Raw genomic sequence first — 25,723 nt, 5'->3', positions numbered from 1 at the left:
ATTTTTTGAAAAAAATTTACCTTTTATTCAAGTTCTTTAAAAAAATTACTAATTTGTAAAAGTAATTTCAATTAATTAGAAAATCAAGATTGATAAAAGAGTGGGACCAAGATTGTATTATATAATTCAGAAAATACTAATTTAAAACAAGTTCAAGCGCATTTATCGATTATTTCAAGTTAGTAATTGATTATGCTTATTAAAATTTAAAGAATAGTTACAATGCTTCTGTTTAATATTTATTTCAGCTTTGTAGATTTAAAAAATGAAATTAATAAATTATGCAAGATTTGAATCAGTTAATTTTTCAGAAAATTGAAAACAAATAATTTTGTTGCCTGTTTTAGTCAGTCAAATAAAAAAAATGATTATTTAAAATCTTAATCCATTAACATAGCTGCAAAACATTTTTCTCGTGTCTTTAACTTTTCAAAAACAATTATCTTTTAATTAATTTTATATAGGTTGTGTGTTGAACTTAAAACCTTGTGAAAAGACTTATAAAAACATGCAATAAAAGCTAAAATACTCAAAACATTTACAACATCAACATCTAAACAACTTTTCTTGAGGTTTGAGTCAATTCTTCAAGTCTAACATTCCCAACTAAAAGGATTCAAACACAATACTTATTCTTCTAAACCAACTTGGAATAATATTTATTTTAAAAGAAGATAATCTTTGAAACATACACATGGGTACCTAAAATCAAGGCTTATGCATTGTTCGACATACACAACACTAGCATTTTCTTCAGTTGTTGCTCCATTGTTGGGTCTTTAGAAGGGAAATTCACGAGGGTTATTCGACACTAATGATTCAACCCATACAAGAGATTAAGACATCACCTTCTATCTAAAACCTTAAGACAATGAGTTTATAGGTCTTCTTCCTTGTATGTTGCTCAACTTTCTTAATTTTACTCAATATGAAACTTAAACTCACACTTGGATTCCTAAAGTCTCCCCCTAAAGTGTGAGTCTATTTCATGTTGATATACTCCTCCTCAGGTTTGAGTACTCTTTTTTCTTTAGTGGGTAGTTATGTCATAAGGTTTAAAGTTTTAAAAAGACACATCTTTCAATAAATAAACATACAAGGAAGAGTGTTATATTTTTATGCCATTATGAATGATTTTTGTGTTGTTACAAATGATTTTTATGATGTTATAAATGTTTTTTATGATGTTATACATTTCATTATGATTATTAATTGACCTTAATTACTTTTTGATTCTCTTACTATTACATTTTATAATGTGAAGAAATCTATCAAAATACTTTATTCTCTTTTTCTCTCCTTCTTTCTTATTTTTTCTCTAAAATCATATGGTATAACAGTAAAGAAGTATTTTAGTTATTTTGGTGTAGATAGAACTCGTTAAATTACTTAATTTATTAAATAAAAATTAATTTTTATTTATTAAAAGATAAACTTGAAGCTATTCCCATTGTATAGCATGTAGAGAAACCTCTAATACCTTTTTTAATTTCTCCTTTTATTTATTATGGATGAGTAATGGATAAGTATGTTAATATAAAAATTAGGCAAACTGTGGACACGAAGTCTCATAATAGATAGGTGGGTTAAAAGTGAATACCGATACTAAAACCTATTACCTTACACATGACATGTCTTTCTGCTGAAAACAAATTCGGTAAATTTATAAAAAAAAAAAAGTTAACATATTCGAGTAAAAAAAAAACCAGGAATTCTACCTTTTTGATAATTTTACCAGCAAATACACAATAAAATAATTAATATTTTTATCTCAGATTTGGAATCATTTGGTATGATTTTCACTAGTTCTCGATTGTAGAATAAGTTCGGGATCAAAACTTTATTTCACTTATGTATTAAAACAAGTTCGGGATCAAAACTTCAATGTAAAACAAATTGGAACTCACAAAACTAATTCTAAATTAACCAATTCAGAAATAAAAAATAATACAAATTATGTAATCTAAAACACATGAATTATACCATATTAAAATACATTTCCATTGGTACAATATCGAATGATAAACAACTTTAAAAATAAATAACTCTGGATTAATACAACACTCAAATTTATTAATTTCCGAATTGTATAATTTAAACTTTTCAATCACTCAATTCATTTTTTTTTCACAAAATTATAAGAGATAACTTTGACATTTCAGAACCTATAGAGGTGTACGAAAAAACTATGGAAATGTAAGAAGAAATAGCTCATAAAATCAGGAATGTTTTAATATTTTTTGTTATGTCTTTTTATAATTTTAAAAATATGTATATATATTATTGTTTGTTATTTCTTTTCCACTTTTTCATTTCACTATATTTTTTTTTATTTTTATCTTTTATATCAGTGTCCTCATTCATTTTGTACTATAATTTCAAAATAGAAAAAGAAAGAGAAATTCGTGTATGGGGTGTACTAGTGTTTTAACTGCACCCGAAATAAATTTGAAGCTCGCTACTTATTTTTGGCAGTTTCTTCCTGCACTCCTACATTTTTCTTCCTGCACCCCATAAGGTTGTACAAAGATAAAACTGTCCCATATAAACTGTACATTTTTTCTTTTTGTATTCCGGATTATGAAATCCGGTAAATTTTCAAATTGACGCTTCCGGTACATTTTTGGATTGACGCATCCGGTAATCTCTCATATTGATGCTTATGGTAGTACATGAATGATAGTATTAATCCAAAATTAAAAAATGCAAAACATCCATAATTGAAAAAATCATTCTGGATCCACCAATCCGTAATTCAAAATATGCATTCTGGATTCAGAAATCCATAATTGAAAAAAATCATTTCGGATTAACCAATCCCCAATCCGTAATAGAAATTAAGCTTTCGGATTCAGCAATCCAGAAATCAATAATTTATACAAATTTTGCTTCCGGAACACCCCTCATCCAGAATGCAACATGATTCACTTCCGGATTGATGAATTCGTAGTACAATCCCAGATCCCAAAATTGTGGGGGTCAATTTCGGAATTTATAAAATTGTGGGGTGCAGGAAGAAAAATGTAGGGGTGCAGGAAGAAACTACCCTTATTTATTAATTAAGTTTAGAAATGATTTGTTTTTGAAATTGAACATTTGAAATATTCGCTAAAAATATATCTTTATTATACTAAAACATACATATTTTTTATAATTTAATAGTTTTATTATTTTTATTAGTAAGTAATTAGAAAAAGAAAAATAATATAATTTTGTAAAAGTAGTTATGAAAAAAATTATATAACTTAAAAAGAAGGTATTTAATTATTTTGATATATATATATATATATATATATATAAAAGAAATAAAAATTATTTTTACAAATGTTGATGAAACCGGAGGCCAATAATCGGAAGCTGGCAAGACTTTGGTGTTACTGTGTGCTCCCCTTTCCACTGCCATTTCTGTCTAAATCTTCACAACAGTCGCAGGTGTTCGTTGAATCGATTTCCACCTAAGTCAGAAGTGATGATTGAGTAAAAACTTAAAAACGCTATTCGTTGATCGCCATTTCTTCCATGGCGGGAACGGGATTTGGCGCAGCGGCACCGACGTCGTTGGTTAGGTCGTGGAGAACTGCGTTTTTAACACTGAGGGATGAAACCCTAACCATTCCTTCTCGCAATTCCAATGTGCAATTGCTCGACAATCTCATTCTCTCTCACTCAAAAGCTTTGGTTTCGGCCGCGGTTGAACTTCCCTCTCACGAGGTATCTTCTCCCTCCGTCTTCACTTTTACGTAAATGCTTGCGAGAATTTAGAGCGTGTTTGGAAACTCATGACGGAAAGTAGTTCTAGCTTTCTAGTTTTTCCACATTATAGGCGTGCTTTTTTTGGTTTTGCAAACATGCTTTGAATTGCTGGCTCTCTTCTGACTTGTTATAAATGTACACCTGATTTGTTGTTTAATTTTTTTTCTCCAAGGTTTTGTCCGACATTTTGTTTATGATGGAATTGGTTGCTGCAACTTCTTCAGATGAAGAAGATTGTACTCGTATTTATGCACAGACATCACGCCTGGTATGTGTTTTCCTTGGCCTTGTATAAACCTTGGCATTGTTGACGTTTTTTTTAAGTGATTTTGTTGCTCGTGTTCTTATCGCAGATTCATGATATATGTCGATGTGTCTCGTTCGATTTAAATTTCTCCTCTTATAGTAGTGTGCTTAATTGTTTCGGGAAGATGCTGAATCTTTTTCTTAGAAACGTTGCTACCAATGGCGATATAAGTGGAATTTGCAGTACTACTACAATAATTCCTGCCATTGAGTGCTTACAGGCTGTCAGGTTCGCTCGTTCTCTGAAAAGGAATTGATGCATGATGTAATCTTGCCTAGGCACTTTACATACGTCCACTTTTGGAATTGTTAGGCTGTAGTAATGCTTTTACTTGAAAAGCATAGTAGACACAACATGTTTTCTGATTAATACCGTCTCTTCTCTAATTTTTACCTACCTATTTGAAAATCTTGAGATTATGTATTTTATTATTTTTATCCGATACCTTTTTGCTTTTCTATTATATTTGATAAAGATAAAACGTGACTTTTCTTTTTCTCTTCAGCAATGTTGAATTATGTATTCTATTATTTAAAATGACAGTAGTAAGTTTTGTTTTCTACATTTTAGTTTACATAAACTGTGGATTGTGGTCATTGTGCTTTATTTCTTTTATTTATCCTAATAGGATATTATTATTTATTAATTGCTAGTTATGAACCTGGGCTATGCTGACAACCTAAGTTCTTGAGTGCACAGACTTTGCTTTTTAGTATATGGTTCAAATCCCCTACTGGAACCACCTTGTAGCCAGGGTACCATCCTTGAATGGGGTTTAGATCTACACCCCAAGGGTTTGGAGGTGCCTTGTGATAGTCTCTAGAACTTCGCGTGGGATTTTATTTTCTTTAAGGTTTTTTCAAAGTGATAATGTATCAATTCATAATATATTTTAAATCCTATGAATATGCTTCTGTAGTTTGCAGTTTTCCAAGTTTCTGGTGTATGTATTTTAACGCGTTCTGTCATTTTATGTTTTTAAATATGAATGATAAAATTGTGTTTATTTAATAACATATGTTGATCTCTATTGCTTGAAATGGCTAAATGTTGTTCCAAAATTTGTGTTTACACTATTAACATGTTTCGTTATTTTGCTGCTTTTACTGTTAGTACTCTCAACTTTTTTGCTTTAGTAAATGATACTTTTAATTGACACTTCAAAATCTGCTAACTCTCCAGATTTATTATTATATCTCATCGAAGATGGTTGCAATCTGAAGATGTTATGCTGGTTAAATTTTTACTTGACGTTATCATTTGCTCTCATGGTGTGTCATTTTGGATGCCTCATTCAATTTGTAAAGAAAAATCTACTAGAATTAATATGAGATTTTCTATTGAAAGAAGTTCCAGTGAATTACAGACAGTGGCTTTTGAGATGCTCAGTGAAGCAATCTCAAGAGCTGGGTCATCCTTGCCTGTTGACATTTGGAGATCAATTCTTGAGGTATATGATAATTCTGCATTTCTTTTTTTTGTAAAACTATATTAGTTGTAGAAATTTGTTTGAAAGTCTCTTTTGAAACAGGTGTTCAGGAAAACAATGGATGTCTTGGCATTAAAATCCCCTGTTGTGGAAGATAGTGTTATGTCCAGGTAACCTGTGTGTTGTACGAACTTATTAGAAGTCAATGATGAAACTCTTGCGTGGTTCATACTTTGGCCATATGTCATCATTTGTATATTTTGCTACAAGTCACATGCATCTTTTCTGTAGGTTTTATGAATCTTTTCTGTGCTGTCTACATCTGATCCTTATTGATCCAAAATGTGCAGTTTCAGATCATGTAAGTTAAGACATTTTTATTTTAATAAAAGAATAAAGAAATATGTTACACCCTAATCACTGTGACTTGTTTTATTTTTCCTCTAGGTGTCAGTTTTTGTTGCTGTTCTGCGAATGTTCATAGTTTATGGCCTTTCTGGTAGAACACTAGGTACTTCTTTACTTGTTGGTCACAAGGAGAAGGAGCTTAATAGTATGAGTCCCAAGGCAAGCAGGGAACTACTAAAAAAATCAGATCATGGTACATATAGGCCTCCACACTTGCGCAAAAGGGACTGCTTGAATGTAAAACACAGTAGTGTTAGGCATTCCCAATATATGTCAGATAGTGAGTCTTCTACTATTAATGTTACGTCTTCAGATTCAGAGTTTAGTGATGGAGATGGATCAGCTAATGATAGTGGCAGAGTGCAGAACTCTAGGGTTAGAGTAGCTGCCATAACTTGCATACAGGTAAATTTTCAAAACTGTCTCATAATTTCTTATTTGAGATTTGCTTGAAATTTAAATTGTCAAAAGTCTAGAATAAGTGAGTAACGAGTTGGTGATGATGTAGTTTTGAAGGAATTAGAACCATTAACTTTACCATTTGGTCATCAACTTCCCCATTATCTCATTGTTGTTGCTATGGAAGTAATAAAATATGACTGCTGAATATGTATTTTCCATTCCTACCTTGGAAACAATCCTGTCAAAATTGTTGCTATTCAGCCCCTTCATTAGAAGGTTTGCAAGGTTGTCTTGAGAGGAGACATATAAAATGGACTGAAGATTTGACTACTGTCTAATTTTTCTTTGATAAAATGCCGATCAATTTTAATGTGTTTGGTTCTATCATGTTGCACTGGATTATGGACTATGCTAATAACATGTTTGTTATCACAGTAAAGTCTCATTAGTTCATCCTGCTTTATTCTTAAGTCTTCCAAGATGATTTTCAGCCATAGTAGTTCACATAGCCCTTTTGTCATTGCCCTGTTGTACTCCAACATTGGATCTTGCTACCAAATTTTGTTTTTTATTCTTCTTTAGTTACAAGATTCCCACCAAGGAAAGTACAATGTTTAGTAGTTGATCTCCTATCCACAATTGACCCAACATAGTCAGCATCTGTATATACTACGAGATTTACATTCCCATTTCATTTGAATAGAATAACCTTGCCTGGACTCCCTTTCTGATATTGCACAATTCTTAGTGCAGCTCCATTTCATTTGAATAGAATAACCTTGCTTGGTGTCCCTTTCAGATATTGCACAATTCTTAGTGCAGCTTATAAGTGAATCTCCTTTAGTTGGTGCTTAAACTGGCTGACTAGACTCCCTGCAAATGCAGCATCAGGTCTTGTGTGAGTCAAATATACGTGTTTGTCAACTAGTCTCTAGTACATTTCCTTGTGAATAATAATATATACCTAAGATTCAGACAGTGAGCCATGCAATGGAGAGGGGTGCAAGTGCAACTTTTAGTCCACCTAGCTATTAGTATATTGTAAACAACTTCATAAAATGTTGATGTATCATTAGTCTTCACTTTTTCAATCATAGTATAGTATCACTCATCTCAGACTAAATGAAGCATGGGACTATTTGTATCACAAGCTCTATGTATGTTATAAATAGGCTCAATCAAATCTAAAATATATGTAGTTGTCCCACCATACATCATTCCATAGCTTGGGCCTTGCCCACATCATCTGCTCTATAAGAACACCATTCTTTGCTAATAACCGTGGATTGGAATGAACATTTCAAAAATATAAATCTTCTCATTGTCACTATAGTAGATGCAAAACCTGTATCCGGAACAACAATCAACTTCAAATGTGAGAAAGGATTGAAAATGGCCAATCTCATGGAGTGGTTCATGATAAAGTTCCTAATAAAAGAAACATCATTAGCAATTTCTGTAATCCAATTACATTCACCATATAAACATCATTTCCTTCACTATTCTTTGTTGCACATATGTTCTTCAACGCAAGATTGAGTGTGTGCGCAACACAAGGTGTCCAAAAAACTTTAGGAAATGAAACTTCAATGATCATTCCAACACTTTTGCACATAGGAGCATTATTTATTATAACTTGCACACCATTTTCTTCCCCTACTTCTTTAATAAATTTAGTCATTCTGTTAGCTGTGTAATGCTTATTATTTTATTTTATTAGAAGCATCAACACCTTTTAAAAAAATAGGACCCCCCTCACTAGTGGCCATAAAATTAATTAAAGTTCTTCTTTGGGAATAGAGTTGTCCATTAGAGACTATGATAACCCTTTTTTCATTCCAAGTTGATTTAATTGGTTTAAGTAACTTTTCAACATGTGCTTTCTCTTTGTTGTAATAGAGTTGCCTTCAATGTATTGTATCCGGGAGGAATAAAACCACCAAGATTATGATTTGCAACAAACAACTAATAATTCCCATAATAGGGGTTTCTTGAAAGGTTAAAAGGCAACCCTGAAGAATAGTACATTCTAGCTATGAGAGCTTTGAGATTGTCTGTCTTTTATGTTGAATGCTCTCTCTAAAGGACCACTTTCCTCCTTTTTATTGAACTATTCTCATGTCTATCTTTAGTGGATAAGGGAACATGTTTAGGTTTCACTCTATTTTTCACCTATTCAACAACTGATTTCAATTCAATCAAACATTCTTCATTTACATTTGAGCACACACTAATTCCTGTCCCATATTTTTTCAATAAATGGGCTTTTACTTTAGAGTAAGAACTTTAAAAAGTTTTTTGACAAAAATTACAAGACCATCTCTTGTTCCGCCTCCTTCTGTTCATTTGTCTAATAAACTAACATAAACCCATAAAGGAGCATAATCAACTTGTTGAACATCTTTTGAAATAAACTTACTTGGAATTTTTGAGTTAGAACTAGAATAAATAAAATGGTACATCTGTTTAAAAATAAATAAAATCAATAATAGGAAAAAGAATAGTAGGAAAGAACGAAAAGAAAAGTCTTTAAAGGAAAGAAGAATACCTTAGGAAGAAGAGATAAAATGCACTTGGTCAAGCACTTACCGTAAACAAAAAAAAGAGTATAAAAGAATTGTATGCCACATCTAATAATTTTCCTATGCTACATCTTTAATAAAAAATCTTTAATAAAAAAATTAAAAGTGATAGTTCACATATATAAGCATATCCTGGAAGGTTGTTATTGTATATCTGCCTTTTTTTATATTATATTATCTCAATCTAAACAAAATCAGGAAATATATTCTCAAAACCAAAACAACTATATATTTCTAATTTTAAAATTATCATGTATTATGAAATATGTGTAAATGGTTGATTTTGAAGCTGATTTGCATTTTTTGAATTTTTGAAAATTGGTAAATACTACAGATTTTAATTAATTGGTTGTTTTTAAATTGTTATTTTATTTGCTGCTATTAATATTTAAAATTCAGTTTATAAACCATTTAAAATTGTTTTTATTTGTTGCTATTATTATTATTTTAATTTTTTTTGTGTATATCCTTGTGAGATGCGAAATATTAGTTTAAAAACAAAAGGCTTAAAAAATAGAAGAAAACAGAAGCCGTAGAAAACACATGTTGGTTTGATAGGAATAGCATTGTACGAATACGGATTTTGGAAGTGTCTGCATGTATCCATATATCGTGCGTGTCGGACACCAATACGTTAGCTCAAACATCGTCTTCATGCATCAGAGGTACTAATGATCTTATCTGGTTCAAGTGTAGTTCAACTAGTACAAACCTAGTACAATAACATTCTTAATATCATAACCATCCCAACATTGTAGTGCTCCACTTAGCATAGTAGAAGTGTAGGTCCCTTGTTTTTTCATATTGAGCTTACTAACACATAATATAGGTCATTTTTGTTTGAAGTATGAATTTCAGTGGCAATATTGTCAAACCGCTCTAATGTTTATCAAAATTACTTGATTTAAAAGAAGAAATGGTAGAAGCTCAGTTTATATAAATGGTGTAGAACTCCATCCGGTGTTAGAAACCAATACTAGAACAAGCCTTTTCCCACCAAGTGAGGTTGGCTATATTGATCAAAAGATTCCATTTGGCATGGCTAAAAACCAATGTTTTAGGAATATTGTTTTTGTTGTAAATAGTAGATTATTAGGATAAAAATATTTTCATATCTCCACAGTAATCAGGAAAAAATATCTTCAGAATCGTTCTATTCATTTTAGTATTTTTTTTTCTTATTTTAAAGGTTTTGATTATTACAAATAGAGATGATGAGAATGTAAATGGCTTGATAGTTATTATTTCTTTTTTCTTACACAATTCAAGTATTTTATTTGAGATCTCCTTTGGTGACTTCGTCTAATGTCTTTTTAGAAACCAATCAGTTTAAAAATTGAAAGAATTAAAGCAACTAGAATCATAGATTTTATCTTACACATTATTTGTTTTCTTAGTGGGTTTTGGCCTAGTCCTCCCACTTGCTTATGGTACTCGGGGTGCTGCAAATGATTGTTGTTATTTTGGGGTGCCGACATAAGTGGGATGCCAAATAACAAATGGACACTTTAACACTACCATTATTTAATATAAAAAATTAGAATAACTTTTGAGAGCACAGGGTAATGGTTTCTTTTACGGTTTCAAAGGTAAGAGAACCGATTTCTAGTTCCTTAATTTTCCAGACATTTTCATTGGGAAGAAAAACCTTTTCCAAACTGAGTTTTTGCTACCCTTTCTTGCTCTAATAATCCAAAAGGAGATAAATATATGATTTTTTGTCTTTATTGTTTAACTTCCTGGATAACATCATCTATGGCATATAAGCTTTGCTAACTTTGTTGTGATTGATTGTTCTTTTTCTTATTATTTTTTTATATGTTGGGATGGGAAGGATCTTTGTCAAGCTGATTCTAAATCTTTATCCATGCAATGGTCATTGCTTTTGCCAACTAGTGATGCACTACAAGCAAGGTATGGGCTAACCATTCCTTTTTTTATGAATTCAATCAAACTTTAATCTTTCTCTCCATTTGATGTTTTTTTCTAACTGTGTAATTTTTTAATTTGTATTTCCATAGGATGCATGATGCAACTTTAATGACATGCTTGCTGTTTGATCCTTGTTTAAAGGTAATGACAATGATCTTGATACCTATGTGCTGTCTTGTTCTATATTTCTATTTGAATTTTAATTGTCACATATTTTGATATAATATTTTAGACGTTTTAGACATATCCTATGATGTTTTTCGGGCTTGTTAGTTGTATTTATTTTGACTAGAACTCGGAATTAGAACAAAAAACAGGGCACCTTCTCCTTACCAACTGATAGGGACTGTGAAATCAGAGATGAGAAATGAAATGAAAACACTACTATTTATATAATGGTCTTTCATTAGATAAACCTAAGTACATCTAGAATACTCATAAATGAAAGTAACAAAATATCTAAAACCTAAAGATGAGACATGACTTGGTCCCCAAATATAAAAATGGATGATAGAAAAAGCAAAGTTAGACATAGATTTAAAATGTCTAAAAAATGAAGAACATGTTTTCCTAGTTGATATGATTCACATTCTAAAGCTTGAAGAGCACTAAGTTCAAGGACCATCTTTAATTTTAACAAGTGAGGATGACCTAAGCGTTTATGTAAATGTTTTGGAGATGGAGATGAAAAAAAGGACACAAATGAGCTAGTTCCTAAGTAGTATAGGCTTTTTGATTCATATCCTTAGTCAATTAGTCAACCTGTACCACTTTATTGTATAACAAAAAAATTGACATCTAAGGTTACAAAACAATTCAATTATAACAAATTTTATGTTTAAAGGAGAAATGGAAACTTGACCAATTCTTTGAGAAACAACTTTATATTTATATTTTCCCTTCAACCAAGATGGAAAGTGAGCTCATAGGGGCACAAAAGTTTGGCAAGCCCCACGATGGAGACATGGAGTTGTTCTAGTGGCAGTAAGGCAACTCGTGAGTTTCACGCACCTGGGTTGCAACAAGAGGCAAGGTGTGGACGTTTCTAATGATGGTATCAATGGCTTTGGTTGTTTCTTGGGGAGACAATCTAGATAAGGTGGTCGTTGGACACCATACCCAGATAAGACAAGGATAAGAAGAGTGGGATCGACTCGCTCCAATACCAACTTGAGAGAGTAAAGAAAGTGAGAACAATATATTTTTGAGAGCTTGCAATTAGGTGCTCATTTATTTACAATAGATTTGTGATACAATGATGTGAAAGGAAAAAGTTGAAGACAAGTAATTATAAGTACAAATAGGTACTATCCAAAAGAGCATTTGAATAAAGCTTACTTAGCCTATTTTGAACCTATTCTAACATAGTCAAGGTTTCATCCCAATATTGATATGAGATGAGAACTCAACCTCAATCTTTTTCCTAAATTCTGGTATGATATTGGAATTTACTTCTCCATTCATCATATGGTAGCTGTCTCATTTTTTTGGCATTCACTTAACTCTATTCTAACAAACTTTCTTTTGGCATGCTTTGTGGAGTGTGCAATTTTGTTCTTTTTTCAACTTCCATATGCATCTCCTTTCATATGGATGCAACTAATTAGTTTAATCCTTTACATAATGCTCAACCATCCCCCTGACCTCCCATGGGTGTGTGTTGTGGTTTTATTGAGTTCTTGATTTCCTGGCTAAGAAAAGGTTGTTTATGTTACTCAGGCACGTATGGCATCTGCAGCCACGCTAGTGACCATGATGGATGGTCTCTCTTCCATTTTCCTGCAAGTAGCAGAATATAAGGAATCTAACAAACTTGGATCTTTTATGGCACTTTCAAGCTCCCTTGGCACGGTTTTACTTGAACTTCATAGAGGTATCTATAACATTTTCAATATCTTATTGAATAGATTGTGGTCTAAAGACATATGTGCTTTTGATTCTTTTCTCAGCTCTTCATTATTTATTTTCATATTTTGCTTAATTTTGCACTTTTTGTCTCTTTTCCATTGATGTAGGTCTTCTTTACCTAATTGAGCATGGAGCTCATACAAAATTGTTGGCTTTGTTATTTAGGATTATCAAGCTTTTGATATCATCTACACCGTATGTTTCTTTGGTTCTCATACTATTCTATTTGTTCAATTTAGTTGTAATTGTAATGATACATTTTTCCTTTTCTTCTACTCTTTCAAATTTTTATAATATTCTTTCTGTTTTGGTTATTGTTTCTCTTATGATATCATGATTGGAGCTGTAAAGGATCTTGTTAGATAATTGTAAAGGGGGACTTGAGATAGAAGTATGGAAAAATGCTTAAGATTGTATTTCATCTCTTAGCTCATTCATTCATATGTAGGAGTTTCTTCCATCAAAGAGATAAAAAAGCAATGATTAATTCTACAATACAGATCAGGTAGGAAACTATACATAAGTTAACTTATTCTAAGAAAGTTACTTAAGTTTGACACTCCCTCAAGCTTGAGCATATGTAGATTGTATGTACCAATCTTGGAACATATAAATTGAATTGGAGGTCCTCTCCGGGACTTAATCAAAATCTTCAAGACTATCCACACAACATGTCTACAATCAATCTTACCTATTTCTTGTAGGATGTCTCAGACATATTTTCTTTATGGATTTAAAGTACCTTCATTTGATTGAGCTACGCCAATACTTCAAAAGTATTTAAGTCATCCAAGATCTTCCTTTAGGAAGTGATTGCATAAATGTTTCTTTAAATAGGAAATTTTTGTGGTGTCATTCACTGTGGTAATTATATCATCAATATACACAATTATGTATACATTTATCTCCAGATATATGCCAATAAAAAACCAAATGATCTGCTTCACTATGTTTTAGCCCAAATGATCAACACAATTTACACACTAACCCACACTCTCCTTGGACAACAAACCAAGGAGTTCGTTTCATGTAAGTTTTTTTATTTAGATCTCCATTAAGGAATACATTCTTGACATCCAATTGATGGAGAGGCCAATGGCGAATAGAGGCCATGACAGAGAAAAGTCTAGGGTTGGTAATTTTTGGGAAACTGAGGAAATGTGTCACCATAGTTGAGACCATATATCTGTGTACCCTTTGGCAACTAGTCTTGTTTTAAAGTGTGTTTGAATTTGACAATTTACTCTTTATAGAGACAAATAAGCAAAGAAATTGTCAAAAAATTAAGTAGGAAATGGTGATAAACTTTTTTTTTTTTCCATAAAATTAGAATATTTGTGAAGAGAGTATATACAATAATAATAAACCTTCTCTTTGTCGAACCAATTGTGTGTAAATAATAATAAAATATTTATTAACATAATCAATTAAATAAACTCAAATAATTGCTTATGTTAGTAAATATTTTATCATTATTTATGTTTTAAATTATAAATGAGTAACATTTTTAAAAATTATATTAGTGACATGTATTTTATTAATATATTCTTATATTATAGAAGTAAATAATTAAAATAAAAATATTAAAATAACAGATAAAATAAATTACTTTAGTATTTTATCAGTAGTTATATTTTATATTTTTATCATAATTAATTAAATTAAAATATTTGAATAATAACAAATAAAATTTTAATATTTTTTATATTAATTTATTCTATAATATTTTTTGTTTCAGTTTAAAATTTGTTTAAACTTTAACTTATATTTTTAAAGTTAATTTAGACATCAAATTATTTTTTAAAATATACTTCTTAAACATATACTAAAAAGTTTACTATGGTACATCAATTAGTTTGACCACACATTTTCCACTCATTTTTTTCTACTTTCCCTTAGTCCAACCTTACTTTTCTCTTTCTCTTCTCATTCCTTTACTACCTTGATTTTAATCCAAACAAAGCATCAATGCAGTCAATCATATCATTTGGACCGACTTTAATAGCATAAACCTGTTTGCAACCAATTCTCATATTGTCAGGTGGAAGAGGAACAAGTCCCATGTTTGATTTTGGTCTAGAGTCTACATTTGAACAATCATGGCTTGTTGCCAATTGGGATGATCAAGTGCTTCATGTGTATTTTTTGGAACAGTAATAAAGGACATATATGAGATGAAGGAAAAGAAATAAGAACATAGTTGATGATAGCTTAGAACATTGGAAATATGAAGAGGATTTAAGGTAGAGTGAGTACCTATTCAAAGAGCAATGGGCCAGCTAGGATCTTCATCATCAGGAGCTAATGGGACATGTAGATGGCAGTGAAAGACGTGAAGAAGAGAACTCACAAGGGAACATGGAATCAGAACCGTGTGTTTAGAGTTAATTGATTAGGGGAGTTGATGGTTGTTGACCTTTGAGAAGAGATTTGACTTGGAGACTCACGAGGGAGAAAATACAATGGTTCAACAAAGGGAACAAGTGAGACTTGTACACAAAATTAGCATCTTGAAGTGAAAGGCAAGTCTTAAGAAGTGGATATTAAGCTTAACTCAACTTTACAAAACCGACTTCTATGGTAAGGTTTGCACTGACTTATATACTATGAATTGACATTATCTCTAGCCAATGTAGGATCTCCAACACACTCCTTCATGCCGAGACCAACCAAGTCATGGGTGGGGCTATATACTTGTAGGTGATTTGATAAAGGCCCGATAGCGGGTGACACGATAGACCTAACAAAATCTCGCTAGGATAAACTCATATGACTCTGTTATCATCTTAAGAAGTTAACTTCAAGCCTTAAAAAGTAGACTTTAAGCCTATCTCAACCTTACAATACCAGCTTGCAAGGTTTGTATCCACTTGTATACTATGAATTGACCTTATTTCTAGTCGATGTGGGATCTGTAACAGAAAAAAGAGAATATCCTCGAAAAAGTTTACATTTTAGTTTCTGGGAATAAGGGTGATACCCTTTTAGGAGATAACCTAGGATGACACATTTTAGGACTCTTATAGATAACCTATCTAATGCAGGGGACATGTCATGAATAAAACATACACACTCAAAGACATGGAGAGACACATGGAATAAAGGTTCATTAGGAATTTGGATGTTATTGTCGAGGGAGGAAGAGGACATCCTATTTATGTGGAAGCAAGCTATAAGAACATCAACTCGGTGGTGAGCTAACATATTAGCACCAAGGAATAAGGTACATGTAGTCTCAACAATGTGTCTTTCTTTTCTCTTTGCTATACCATTTTGCTAAGGTCTATGAGAACATGTGGACTAATGTAAAATTCCAAAAGAAAAGCTAAAAGAAAAGTATTCTTTGGCATTATCACTCTAAAAAATGTTGATAACTTGGCTAAATTGATTATTGATTTCATTAAGAAAATCCACAGATAAACAATTGTTCATATCGATCTTTTGTTAAATTAACAAAGTATAATGAGAATATCAACAATAAATGTAATGACATTGAAAACCTAAAAGAGGTGACTTAGCCCCAATTGTCAGAATGAATTATACCAAAGGCAAAGTTATATCTTGTAACATGTCTCCATGGAAAGGAAGATCTAACTTGTTTGCTTAGTTTACGTGATTGACACTCTAAGACTATAAGCTTTTGGAAATTTGGTATTGTTTTTTGAATTTTGATAAGTGTGGATGACTTAAGTGACCATGTAGAGTTTAGGAGAGGGGACGCAAACATAACAAAAGATTTGGTTCCAAGACAATAGTCCCCTAGCTTCTTCTCTTTCACCAATCAATTGACCTGTACCATGCTCCTATATATAACAAAAGAATTGACATCCAAGTTATTGAACAATTTAATGACATAGTTAATTGAGTTAGAGAAAGGAGGTTAAAAGGATAAGTGGGGAAAAGAAGAATAAAATTTAGAGTCAAGGAAGGAGAAAAGGAGACTTGACTAATCTCGTGGGAAACAACTTTGGACCCATTGACTAAAGTGATAGAACGAGAAACTCTAGGAGTAGAGATGGAAGAAAATGTATATAAGGCCATTCTTTGCCTAACAAACATTGTTTCATGGAAGGATATACATGAAATTTTACTCTTGAAGAGGGAGCTCAAAGTAAGAAAAGGAAGAGGGGTATTTCTACTTTTTATTTTCATGTCACTTGTTCTTACTCAAAAATATCATATTTTGTTTATCATGTATTTCAATTCACAATAAAATTCGATTCACGACTCAAAAAAATCGAAAAACGATTCATGATTCGAATCTTGATTCGATAACCATGCTTTAATTGCAAATATTCCTTGTATTCACTAGAAAACTGTGGTTTTACCATCTCAAGTTGGAGACATTTGTTGTCTTATTTGGGAAGCCATGTAAATAGAAGTAGTTTTCTTAAGTATGGCCCATTCTTTTAGAATAAGTGCATTGAGGACGTTTGTAACCATTTTGTCCTCTATTTCTACTACCTCCTCTTAGCTAGTAGATACTATGACACATGATTCAACAGTTGTGGTTGACATAGGAATTCAGTAAAAACAAATGACTTTTGTGAGAGATGATCACCATAATAATAAGATACCACAATTCAACACATGCCGACGAAGGCAAATAAGTTTTGCCATTAAGCTTTTCTGAAGTAGTTGTGAGTGACCTAGAAATGGGAAGGACATGTCCAGATGTCATTTCAAATAAAACACGGAGAGCAAATGAGGAAAAGAGGAACTTTCAAGGTGTTCGGATCCAAACTCCAATTAGTGGGAAAGGAGGAAAAGGAGGTTGGAACAGGGAGAAGAAAGGCCAATGAGAGCAATAGAGACAACATGGCATCATTTTGGCTATTTGAAGGCAGTGCATGGACTGCAAGCATCTAGGTTGGTCGCACAAAGATTTTGTGCGTTGCAGCTTGTGTGGGGGAATGTACCTCTGTGACTAGTGGTTTCCTTTGTTGCTCCGAGAGGTGCTTCATATATGGTATTGGAAATCTATGGGGTCTACATGTTGTTCAATGGCGGATGATTATGGTGACTATAGGGTTTTGCCTCGCTCAATGAGACAAATTCAACTAGGTGCTCATTGGAGAGAATGATGATGGTGGCTGGTGGCGGACATCGGTGAACTCATTTGGCAGTGACAAAGCGAGATTGATCCACTTTGACACCAACTTGAGATAGAAGTATAGAAAAAATGGTTAAGAGTGCATTTCATCTCTTAGCGCATTCTCTCATTTAGAGGAGTTCCACATCAAAGATACATAGAAGTAATGATTAATTATACCATATAGGTTAGATAGGATACTATTTTATAAGTTAGCCTATTCTAAATAAGTTACACAATTCTGACATATGGAAACTTGTATTTGGGATATTTTTCAGATTTCCTTCTTGTATTTCTTATTTTCACTAACAAAATTACTTTTAGATCAAGCTCAAGGTGGAGTTGCGTATTGTTTCATATACACCTTATGCTTGTGGGGTGGTGTTAGAGATACGCGTTTCTCTGTTTTTGTAATGTATAGTTTATTTCTTTTTAGTTAGTAGTTTCTAAACTGCTATCTGTTATCATTTGTAGTTTGACAGTTGCAGTTTGTTACAACTTAATAATCAAATAATCTTTGATTATGCGCTCTATAAGAGGTTCACTGAATTTTGTATTTTCAGTAAGCAAGGATTGCATTTCTCTTCAGTTTGAATGGAGATGAGAAAAGAGATTAGTAGAAACAAGGGAGAAATATGGAGGAAAAATAGTAGTGAGACCCATTTACTATTTAATTTTCCCTTCCCATTTCTTTCCTAGAACACAAATCCAATTGAATTCATTGCCTTTATTTCCATTCGGTCTAAAAAGTCGTTTTAAAATTGTATTTGTGTTTCTGCTAGTTAGAATAAAACAATTAATTCAAGATAGTGATATTTATCAATTTAACTGTAGGCTAAATATTTAATTGCATAAGTTGCACTAACACCATTTATGCTTCTTGATTCTGTAATGCAGATTAAGTTTTTATTTTCTTCTTTGCTTCCGAATGTAAAATAATTATGTCTAATGAAAGAATTGTTTTGACAGATATTCAAGAATGCCACCAAATCTGTTGCCTATTGTTGTTACATCTATTAGGACAAGGATTGAAGAAGGCTTTTGGTTGAAAAGTGAACGAAGTGGTGTGCTGGTCAGTTGTCCAATTAATTGTCCAAAGTTTTGTTTGTCCTTTTGTAACAATGATATGCATGTATAACATTGACTGTTGTTAGCAGGCAGCTTCTATTGGTTGCTTAACATTAGCGTTGTCTACCTCGCCATCTTCTGCTCAAATAAGGAATATTCTCTGTGATGAGGTTTCTTCAGGTAACTCCTGCTATTATTGATAATAAAAGCACACATATAAGTTATTACTTAAAATTAATGAAAGTCTAAAATTTTAACATCAATTTTTTCATAATTCATGGTTTAAACAGTAATAACAAATATTTAATGCCAAAATCTCAGGAAAAAAAGTAATACAATGATAATAATAAAACTATTGTTATTATATTATTTGTATTTACTTAATTATTTTCTTGATGAACTAAAGCTATCTTTTTTAGTTGAATAGGCTTTTAAATAGGCCCTGGCCAAAAGATACTTAGTAAGTTGACCTTGTAACACTTTTCCTTGTGTATGATAAGTATTTGTCTTAATTGCTTCACTAGTGAGAACAAAAACAATCATCACAATTCTTAATCTAATATCCTTGGGATTGCTTCTTGTCCATGTTTGGCGTACTAGTTAAGTTAAAACTTGAACTGCATTCCTGACTGGACAGTGCAGCATTTACTTTCACAAGTAAATTCTCGTTTTGTGTGCAAAATTAATTAAGATTAAGGATGATTAATCCTACTTAGTCATAGGAAGGCACAAAAAAGGATGTTGTCATTGTCTAATAAAAAAATATTTTATTTTGTGCCAAGTGCATGGTTTAGAGGCTAGAGTTGGTAGAATCTTAGGGAGTGGAACCTGTGTTGGGCAATAAGTCATGGACACAGTTGTATTTGGCATGTGTCTAGATTTGACTTAGGAATTAGGTGAGAAATCATTTTCATATTTACATGATTCCTTATTTTCATTTAGTTTTCTTGATTACTTATTTTCATTTAGTTTCTTTGTTTACCTACTTGTTGAGCCACATGGCATCTTGTGATCCATGTAGCCAACCTTACCTATTGGGAGTAGGCATTGTTGTTACCCTACTTATAATCCCAACTTTATAAATTGTTTATAATACTCTGACGAAATTATTCTTCTCATCCTAGGATCGTATTAGAGCCACCCAATTTTTCTTTCTCAATTTTCTTGCTCAGCCACTGTTAAGAATGTTGATTATTAGTGCGATATCAACAAATAATTTAGACAACAAACAATTCACAAGGTGGGATACATACGATATACTCCCTCAGGTCCTCAATATACAACACTTCTAACATAATCACATAGATCAATGAGCCAATTACTCTAGTTGAATTAAAAATATTACCATTGTACCAAAATAATTTTCATTATTAATGACTTCTAAAATTTTCTTCTCACTATTCATTAATATATGTTAAATTCTAGGAATAAGTGAAACATTGAATTGAAACTATGTGTTTTTGAGACTGCATGAGTGCTTTGTTTATATTGAGAAAAAGGAATCAATAAAATAAAAAGAGGAGATTTGATATGCCCTAATAACTAAGATATGTTATATGAATAAATAAAAATGTTCCTAATAATACATATATAATCTCTATATTCTTAATTATCAAGGATCAATTCCTTCTTTATATAACTACAACACTCTCTCCTCTTAAGCTGGAGTGTACAAGTCATATGTGCCTAACTTGCTGCAAATATAATAAACCCTAGTCCTCTTAGATACTAAGTGAATATCTCAACCAACTATTCACTATAGTTGACAAATCTATCTTACAAAATTACAATCCACTTCAGCCCATAACAAGAACAAAATACCTTGAAGTGGAGCATTTATCACTTAATGACCATGTCCAGTTAGTGTCAGAATATCCAACAATTTGAGCATTTTCCATATATTCATAAATGAGGTCTTTTCTAGGAGGCTTCATAAGATACTTTAGGATTGCTATGATATGACTGCATCCTAATGGTCTTGACATGGAAAGCTTAAAAATTGACTTACTATGCTCATTGCAATGACAAAATCAGGACAAGTCTTGGTGACCTAATTTAGTTTACCAACTAATTTTCTATATCTCTCAGGATCAAAATATGACACTCAGATATATTTGTGTGTCGACATACTTATCATTTATCATTCATGTATTTTTGAGAATGTTGATAGCATATTTTTTGAGATATGAGCCAACCATCCTTGGATTGTTCTAGTTTTGTAGTAAGGAAATACCTTAATTGTACAAGATCATACTTTAGAACTTTAAGGTATTGTTTTAGTTATCAATATCCTCATCATTACTTGTGTTAACAAAGTCGTCTACATATACAATGAGATGAATATATCCTTGGGGAGAATGAAAATAAAATATAGAATGATCGACATCATTTTGTATGATTCCAAACTACAAACGCACAAACTATGCACAGGGTGATTGCTTGAGGCCATATAGGAACCTTCATAGATGGCACACCATATTAGACGACTGTTGATCAACAAATTGCAGAGGTTGCTCCATGTAGACTTCTTCACCGAGATCACCATGTAGAAATCCATTTTTGATGTGAAGCTGAAAAAGAGTCCAATGGTGAATAGTGCTATAAAAGTTTTTGCTATGGTGGCACTATGATGGAAATCGATGGTGGAGTTATAGCTTGCAACCACGTGGTGATGTAAGTTTTTCATGGAGGAGCATTGTGGTTGCTTTGGATGTCAAAGAATAGCGTCGTGGAACAGATCTGGTGGAAGTTGAGGATTGTCAGAGCGATGCTCGTGTGAAACAAAGTAGTAGCAACACCATTGTGAAACAAATGATTAGCGGTGAGACCTGAGCGAATTGAAGGAGAAGTCTCGAGTCTGCGGGACCTGACCTAGTCCATGACAATGAAACACTAATCTTCTTTCCTATTTTCTTATTTTTCCAATTGGAGTAAGCCCAAGTGTTTTTTCTTTTAAAAAAATGAGTTGGGCCATACTACCTTTCCCAAACGAAACATTACAACATAATGTTGACCTAGTCTCCTTCATTATAGTCCAGTCCCGCTGCTGTCGTCGCTGCTTTTGCTAACATTGTTGTTGTTTCCACTGGCACTGCCATTGCCGCTATTTCTTCTGTCACTGTGGATTGCAACTCGACCCTACTCACATTGAACTTGCAACTCCTTGATTGTGTTTTGTTGTTATTTTAAGTTTTGAACTTGACATTTGCAGGGTTTTAATTTGATTTTATTGTTATTTGAATTTCTTAACCGTGATATTATTATTAGTTACTAATTGTCTTTCGTTATTTTTGTAATTTTTTTTAAAATTATCTATATGTATATATTGTATTTTTGTATATTATTGACATGTATATATATATTTTTTTCGCGATGTTTTTGCCATAACCCGTTATGGTATCCAATATATTCTTATAAAGGATTTATGGATCTTCGAAATTTTGTTATCTGATATCGGTAACCTTGGTGGTGAATAGCTGCTATGGAAAAGAGAAGTCAAATAGATGTCATTTTGATAACATGTGAGAAAGTATCAATATAATCTTTGCTACAATTTTTGTGTAGCCTTTGACAACCAATCGAGCTTTATAGTATTAATATTTCAATGAGGTTTTGTTTTAAGACTATACAAGCAACGATACCCAACCATTGATTTGCTAGCTAGAAGAGAACCAACTCCCAAGTACCACTACTTTGAAGGTCACATATCTTATCAATCATTGCATGTCGTCACTATGGGTGAGATAAAACTTCACTTAGAGACATAGGAATAGGATTAGAAGATAACAAGGACAAACAAACATAGTCTATGATGGAAAACTGATGATAAAAGAGGTTTGTGTAGTGGGGAGAAGGTAATGGGTTGAACATGTACGTTTTTGAATAGCAATAGGCTAATCATTTTAAGAGGAAACTAGATTCGATATTGGAGATGGTGTCGGTGAAGGATGTGAGCTAACTTCCACTATATGATTGTAAAAGAAACCAATAATTTCTTCTAAAATGTGCCTTATAATAAGGACTCGAGGGAGTTTATATTTTACTTTGAAGGGGATGGTTGGGATTTTAAAACATACTATTTCATCTGTCTCCATTTACTTATTTTTCTTGTTCCTTTTTTTCTTTATTTTCATAAATTTTCCTTGTTTCCTTATTTTCATTAATTGTCCTTGTTTCCCTAATAATAATCTCCAAACTCTAAGGATTGAATCAACCCTTTTGGGTATAGATACATGTATTAATCACTCAACAATACATGAGAAAAATTAATCTTTGCTCAATAATTCTCATTGTTTACTCTTTGTTTTTGCTTTGACATGGGTAGATAATTTCTTCTCAGTGGACCACTTGCTTCTTTTTTTTATATAAAGCTTTCATATTAGGCATCACTATGCAACTTGACATTTCAGCTAGGCTAACACCCCAAGTAACAACAATCATCTGCACATAAAAAAATATTATTAAAAGAAAAAAGAAAATACAAAAAAAAAATATGGAGAGATTAAACCAAAACTCATATGTTAACAAAAACGATATATAAATAAACTATACCTATTGATAAAGAACTCTAAGAATAGACTAGATGAAAGTCTATTATACCAATGAAAAGAATCTCTATGAATGAATCCTAAGTTAGTCTGCTTATCCGCACACACATTCCCTTCACGAAAAATATGAGTAACCCTAAACCTTATTTTCCCACAGTAATTAAGACAAGTGTTCCACCGATTACGAAGCATCCACGAAACGTTAATCCTAACAGTTCATGCACCACTAACCAAGGAAGAATCACATTCAAGCCATACCTTACTAAGACCTATCTTTTGAGTTTACTCCATAGCATATATAACTCCATAAAACTCAACAATCAAAGTAGTCTGAACGTCAATAAACGTAGAAAAACCACTAATAAACTCCCTCATACTCCTACGGAAAATACCTCCACTAGTAGCAAGACCAGAATAACATCTAGCCGCACCATCAGTGTTAATTTTAACCCAGCTTGGTGAAGGAAACTCTCATCTAACAAGAAGAAAAAGAAGAACTTTACCACTACGAGTATTAATACTAAAAAATGAATCATGTTGAAATCCAACATATCATTTTTCATTAAAGCTTTAGACGAATTTCTCACTAGACACGTGAAATCTTTAATTTTGATACAACTATGATTTTTTTTTTATTAGAAATATAAATTGCATGCTTCTATTCTTTTGGTTTCCACTAGATTCATATTAGTGTTGAGTTCAAAATTTTCCTTCTAAAGGGAGTTGGAATGAAAATTTAAAGCTAGTGACTTGTACACCCTAACATATTAAAATATTTTGATTATCAAAAAAGTTGTAACCAGATAACATTTATGTTCTTTTGATTGTGTCCTCTATGGACATGCTTTGAGGACAATAATATAAGGCTTTATGTTTTTCTGGTCACTATCTGATTGGCACGACTGATTTGTTAGATTGTATGTTTAGGCACAAGACATTTCTGGTTGAACTGTGCATATTCCATTGTCAGGTTACTGCTTAATTGGTTTAGCCTTATCTTTGCATTTGTTTGCTTTCCTTCAGGCTACATTGAGACTAAAAAAAAGTCTGGTGTTCTTTATACCTTATTTGAATATTCGATGCAATCGAGTTGCCCAACCATTTGCCTTGAAGCCCTTCAGGTAATTTCTTTGGTTTGGTTAATTGTTTATTCATTTGCATCTATAAATGGGGAGGATGGTATATATGGTTTGTGGAATGTGATTTTTAATGAGCCTTTCATTTTTAGTTTCAATTATTTAACCAAAATCCATGTTGATAATGAGTCCAAGTATAAATGATATGTATAGGGAGGCAACTAATTATAAAATTTACAACTTATACTATTACTAAGACAATTATAGTTAAAAAAAGAAACTATATTTCCAGGGTTTTTTTTTCAAATAGAACTGAAATAATGTAACAAAGAATGAAATTCATGTGTTTCTACTCTCTCCCTCAAGTTTGGGGAATATATATATATATATATACATATATTATATATATATATATATATATATATTATATATATACATATATATATATATATATCATTCTTGCCTCGTTGGAAAGATGTTAGAAATGTTTAGCTATCACTTGGTTGATATACTTGTCGATTGAAACTATAATGGATATATGTTGTTGCTATAAGGTCATTGATCAACTTCTTTGTAATGCAATAGTCAATCTTTGTGCTTTGTTTTGCCAAACTTGCTTGTATTGTGAACAATGTTAATGATAGATTTATTATCATAAACAAGCTTGATTTTTTATACTTGATCATGTGTTAACCAGAACTACGTCTAATTCTTGATGAAGTTTCATTGGGTAGACTATCAGTGCAAATACAGAGCAAGTATTCTTTGAATCTCAAACCACTCTTGACTATACATACAACCCAATATTTTTTGGAAAGCAATCACTCAAAGACTGAGTATTATTTCGCCCGCAGCCACTCCTTGCTAAAATTGAGTATTGCTTGGATTCCAACCACTCCTAACAAAGACAGGGTATTGTTTGGACCGTAGTCACTTCAGTGCAAGATAAGTTCACTTCTAGATAGTCAAAGAACACAACAATGTTCTATCAACGAGCTAGATTAAGCTTAAGATTTCAACTTTATAGTTGTTCATAAGATCATTAGTTCTTCAACTTTACTCTTCCAAGATATCTTCTGTAAATAAAGATTTATGTAAGAGTCTTTGCAAATTCTTAGTTGGTCGTTGAGAGACAAAGAGAAGTCCTTCATTCTTTGTGTGCGTATATCCTTGTAGACTTGAGGGTTGCATTAAGTGTTCTCCATGAAACATTGCATAA

At 32.1% G+C, this 25,723-nt stretch overlaps 1 protein-coding gene and 1 pseudogene across 14 annotated transcripts in view; one reads left to right on the top strand and one right to left on the bottom strand.

Moving 5' to 3' along the window:
- Window positions 1–3,314: 3,314 nt before the first annotated feature.
- LOC137829461 (ARM repeat superfamily protein) overlaps window positions 3,315–25,723 on the top strand; it is a 38,908-nt gene continuing 16,499 nt past the window's right edge. For 12 of the 14 annotated variants that reach the window (XR_016517228.1, XR_016517229.1, XR_016517230.1 and 9 more), the window contains exons 1-14: window positions 3,315–3,711; window positions 3,926–4,021; window positions 4,107–4,288; window positions 5,243–5,510; window positions 5,592–5,659; window positions 5,781–5,850; window positions 5,937–6,302; window positions 10,716–10,795; window positions 10,903–10,954; window positions 12,533–12,686; window positions 12,829–12,916; window positions 18,783–18,885; window positions 18,971–19,061; window positions 24,452–24,549. Coding sequence is in view for 4 of the 14 variants with exons in the window: in XM_068636266.2 (XP_068492367.2) it covers window positions 3,520–3,711; window positions 3,926–4,021; window positions 4,107–4,288; window positions 5,243–5,510; window positions 5,592–5,659; window positions 5,781–5,850; window positions 5,937–6,302; window positions 10,716–10,795; window positions 10,903–10,954; window positions 12,533–12,686; window positions 12,829–12,916; window positions 18,783–18,885; window positions 18,971–19,061; window positions 24,452–24,549 (1,908 nt within the window). In the remaining 10 variants the exon portion in view is untranslated. Of the gene's footprint in view, window positions 3,712–3,925; window positions 4,022–4,106; window positions 4,289–5,242; window positions 5,511–5,591; window positions 5,660–5,780; window positions 5,851–5,936; window positions 6,303–10,715; window positions 10,796–10,902; window positions 10,955–12,532; window positions 12,687–12,828; window positions 12,917–15,853; window positions 15,945–18,386; window positions 18,466–18,782; window positions 18,886–18,970; window positions 19,062–24,451; window positions 24,550–25,723 lie in introns of those variants that run through there. The other 2 variants (XM_090297089.1, XM_090297090.1) reach the window with 2 other exon arrangements.
- LOC150023319 (uncharacterized) lies at window positions 7,151–8,761 on the bottom strand (annotated as a pseudogene).

Source organism: Phaseolus vulgaris, chromosome 11, assembly GCF_051622355.1.
Source record: "Phaseolus vulgaris cultivar YP4 chromosome 11, ASM5162235v1, whole genome shotgun sequence".
In the NCBI taxonomy this organism is placed as follows: Eukaryota; Viridiplantae; Streptophyta; class Magnoliopsida; order Fabales; family Fabaceae; genus Phaseolus; species Phaseolus vulgaris.
This window is presented reverse-complemented; position numbering and strand designations above follow the sequence as displayed.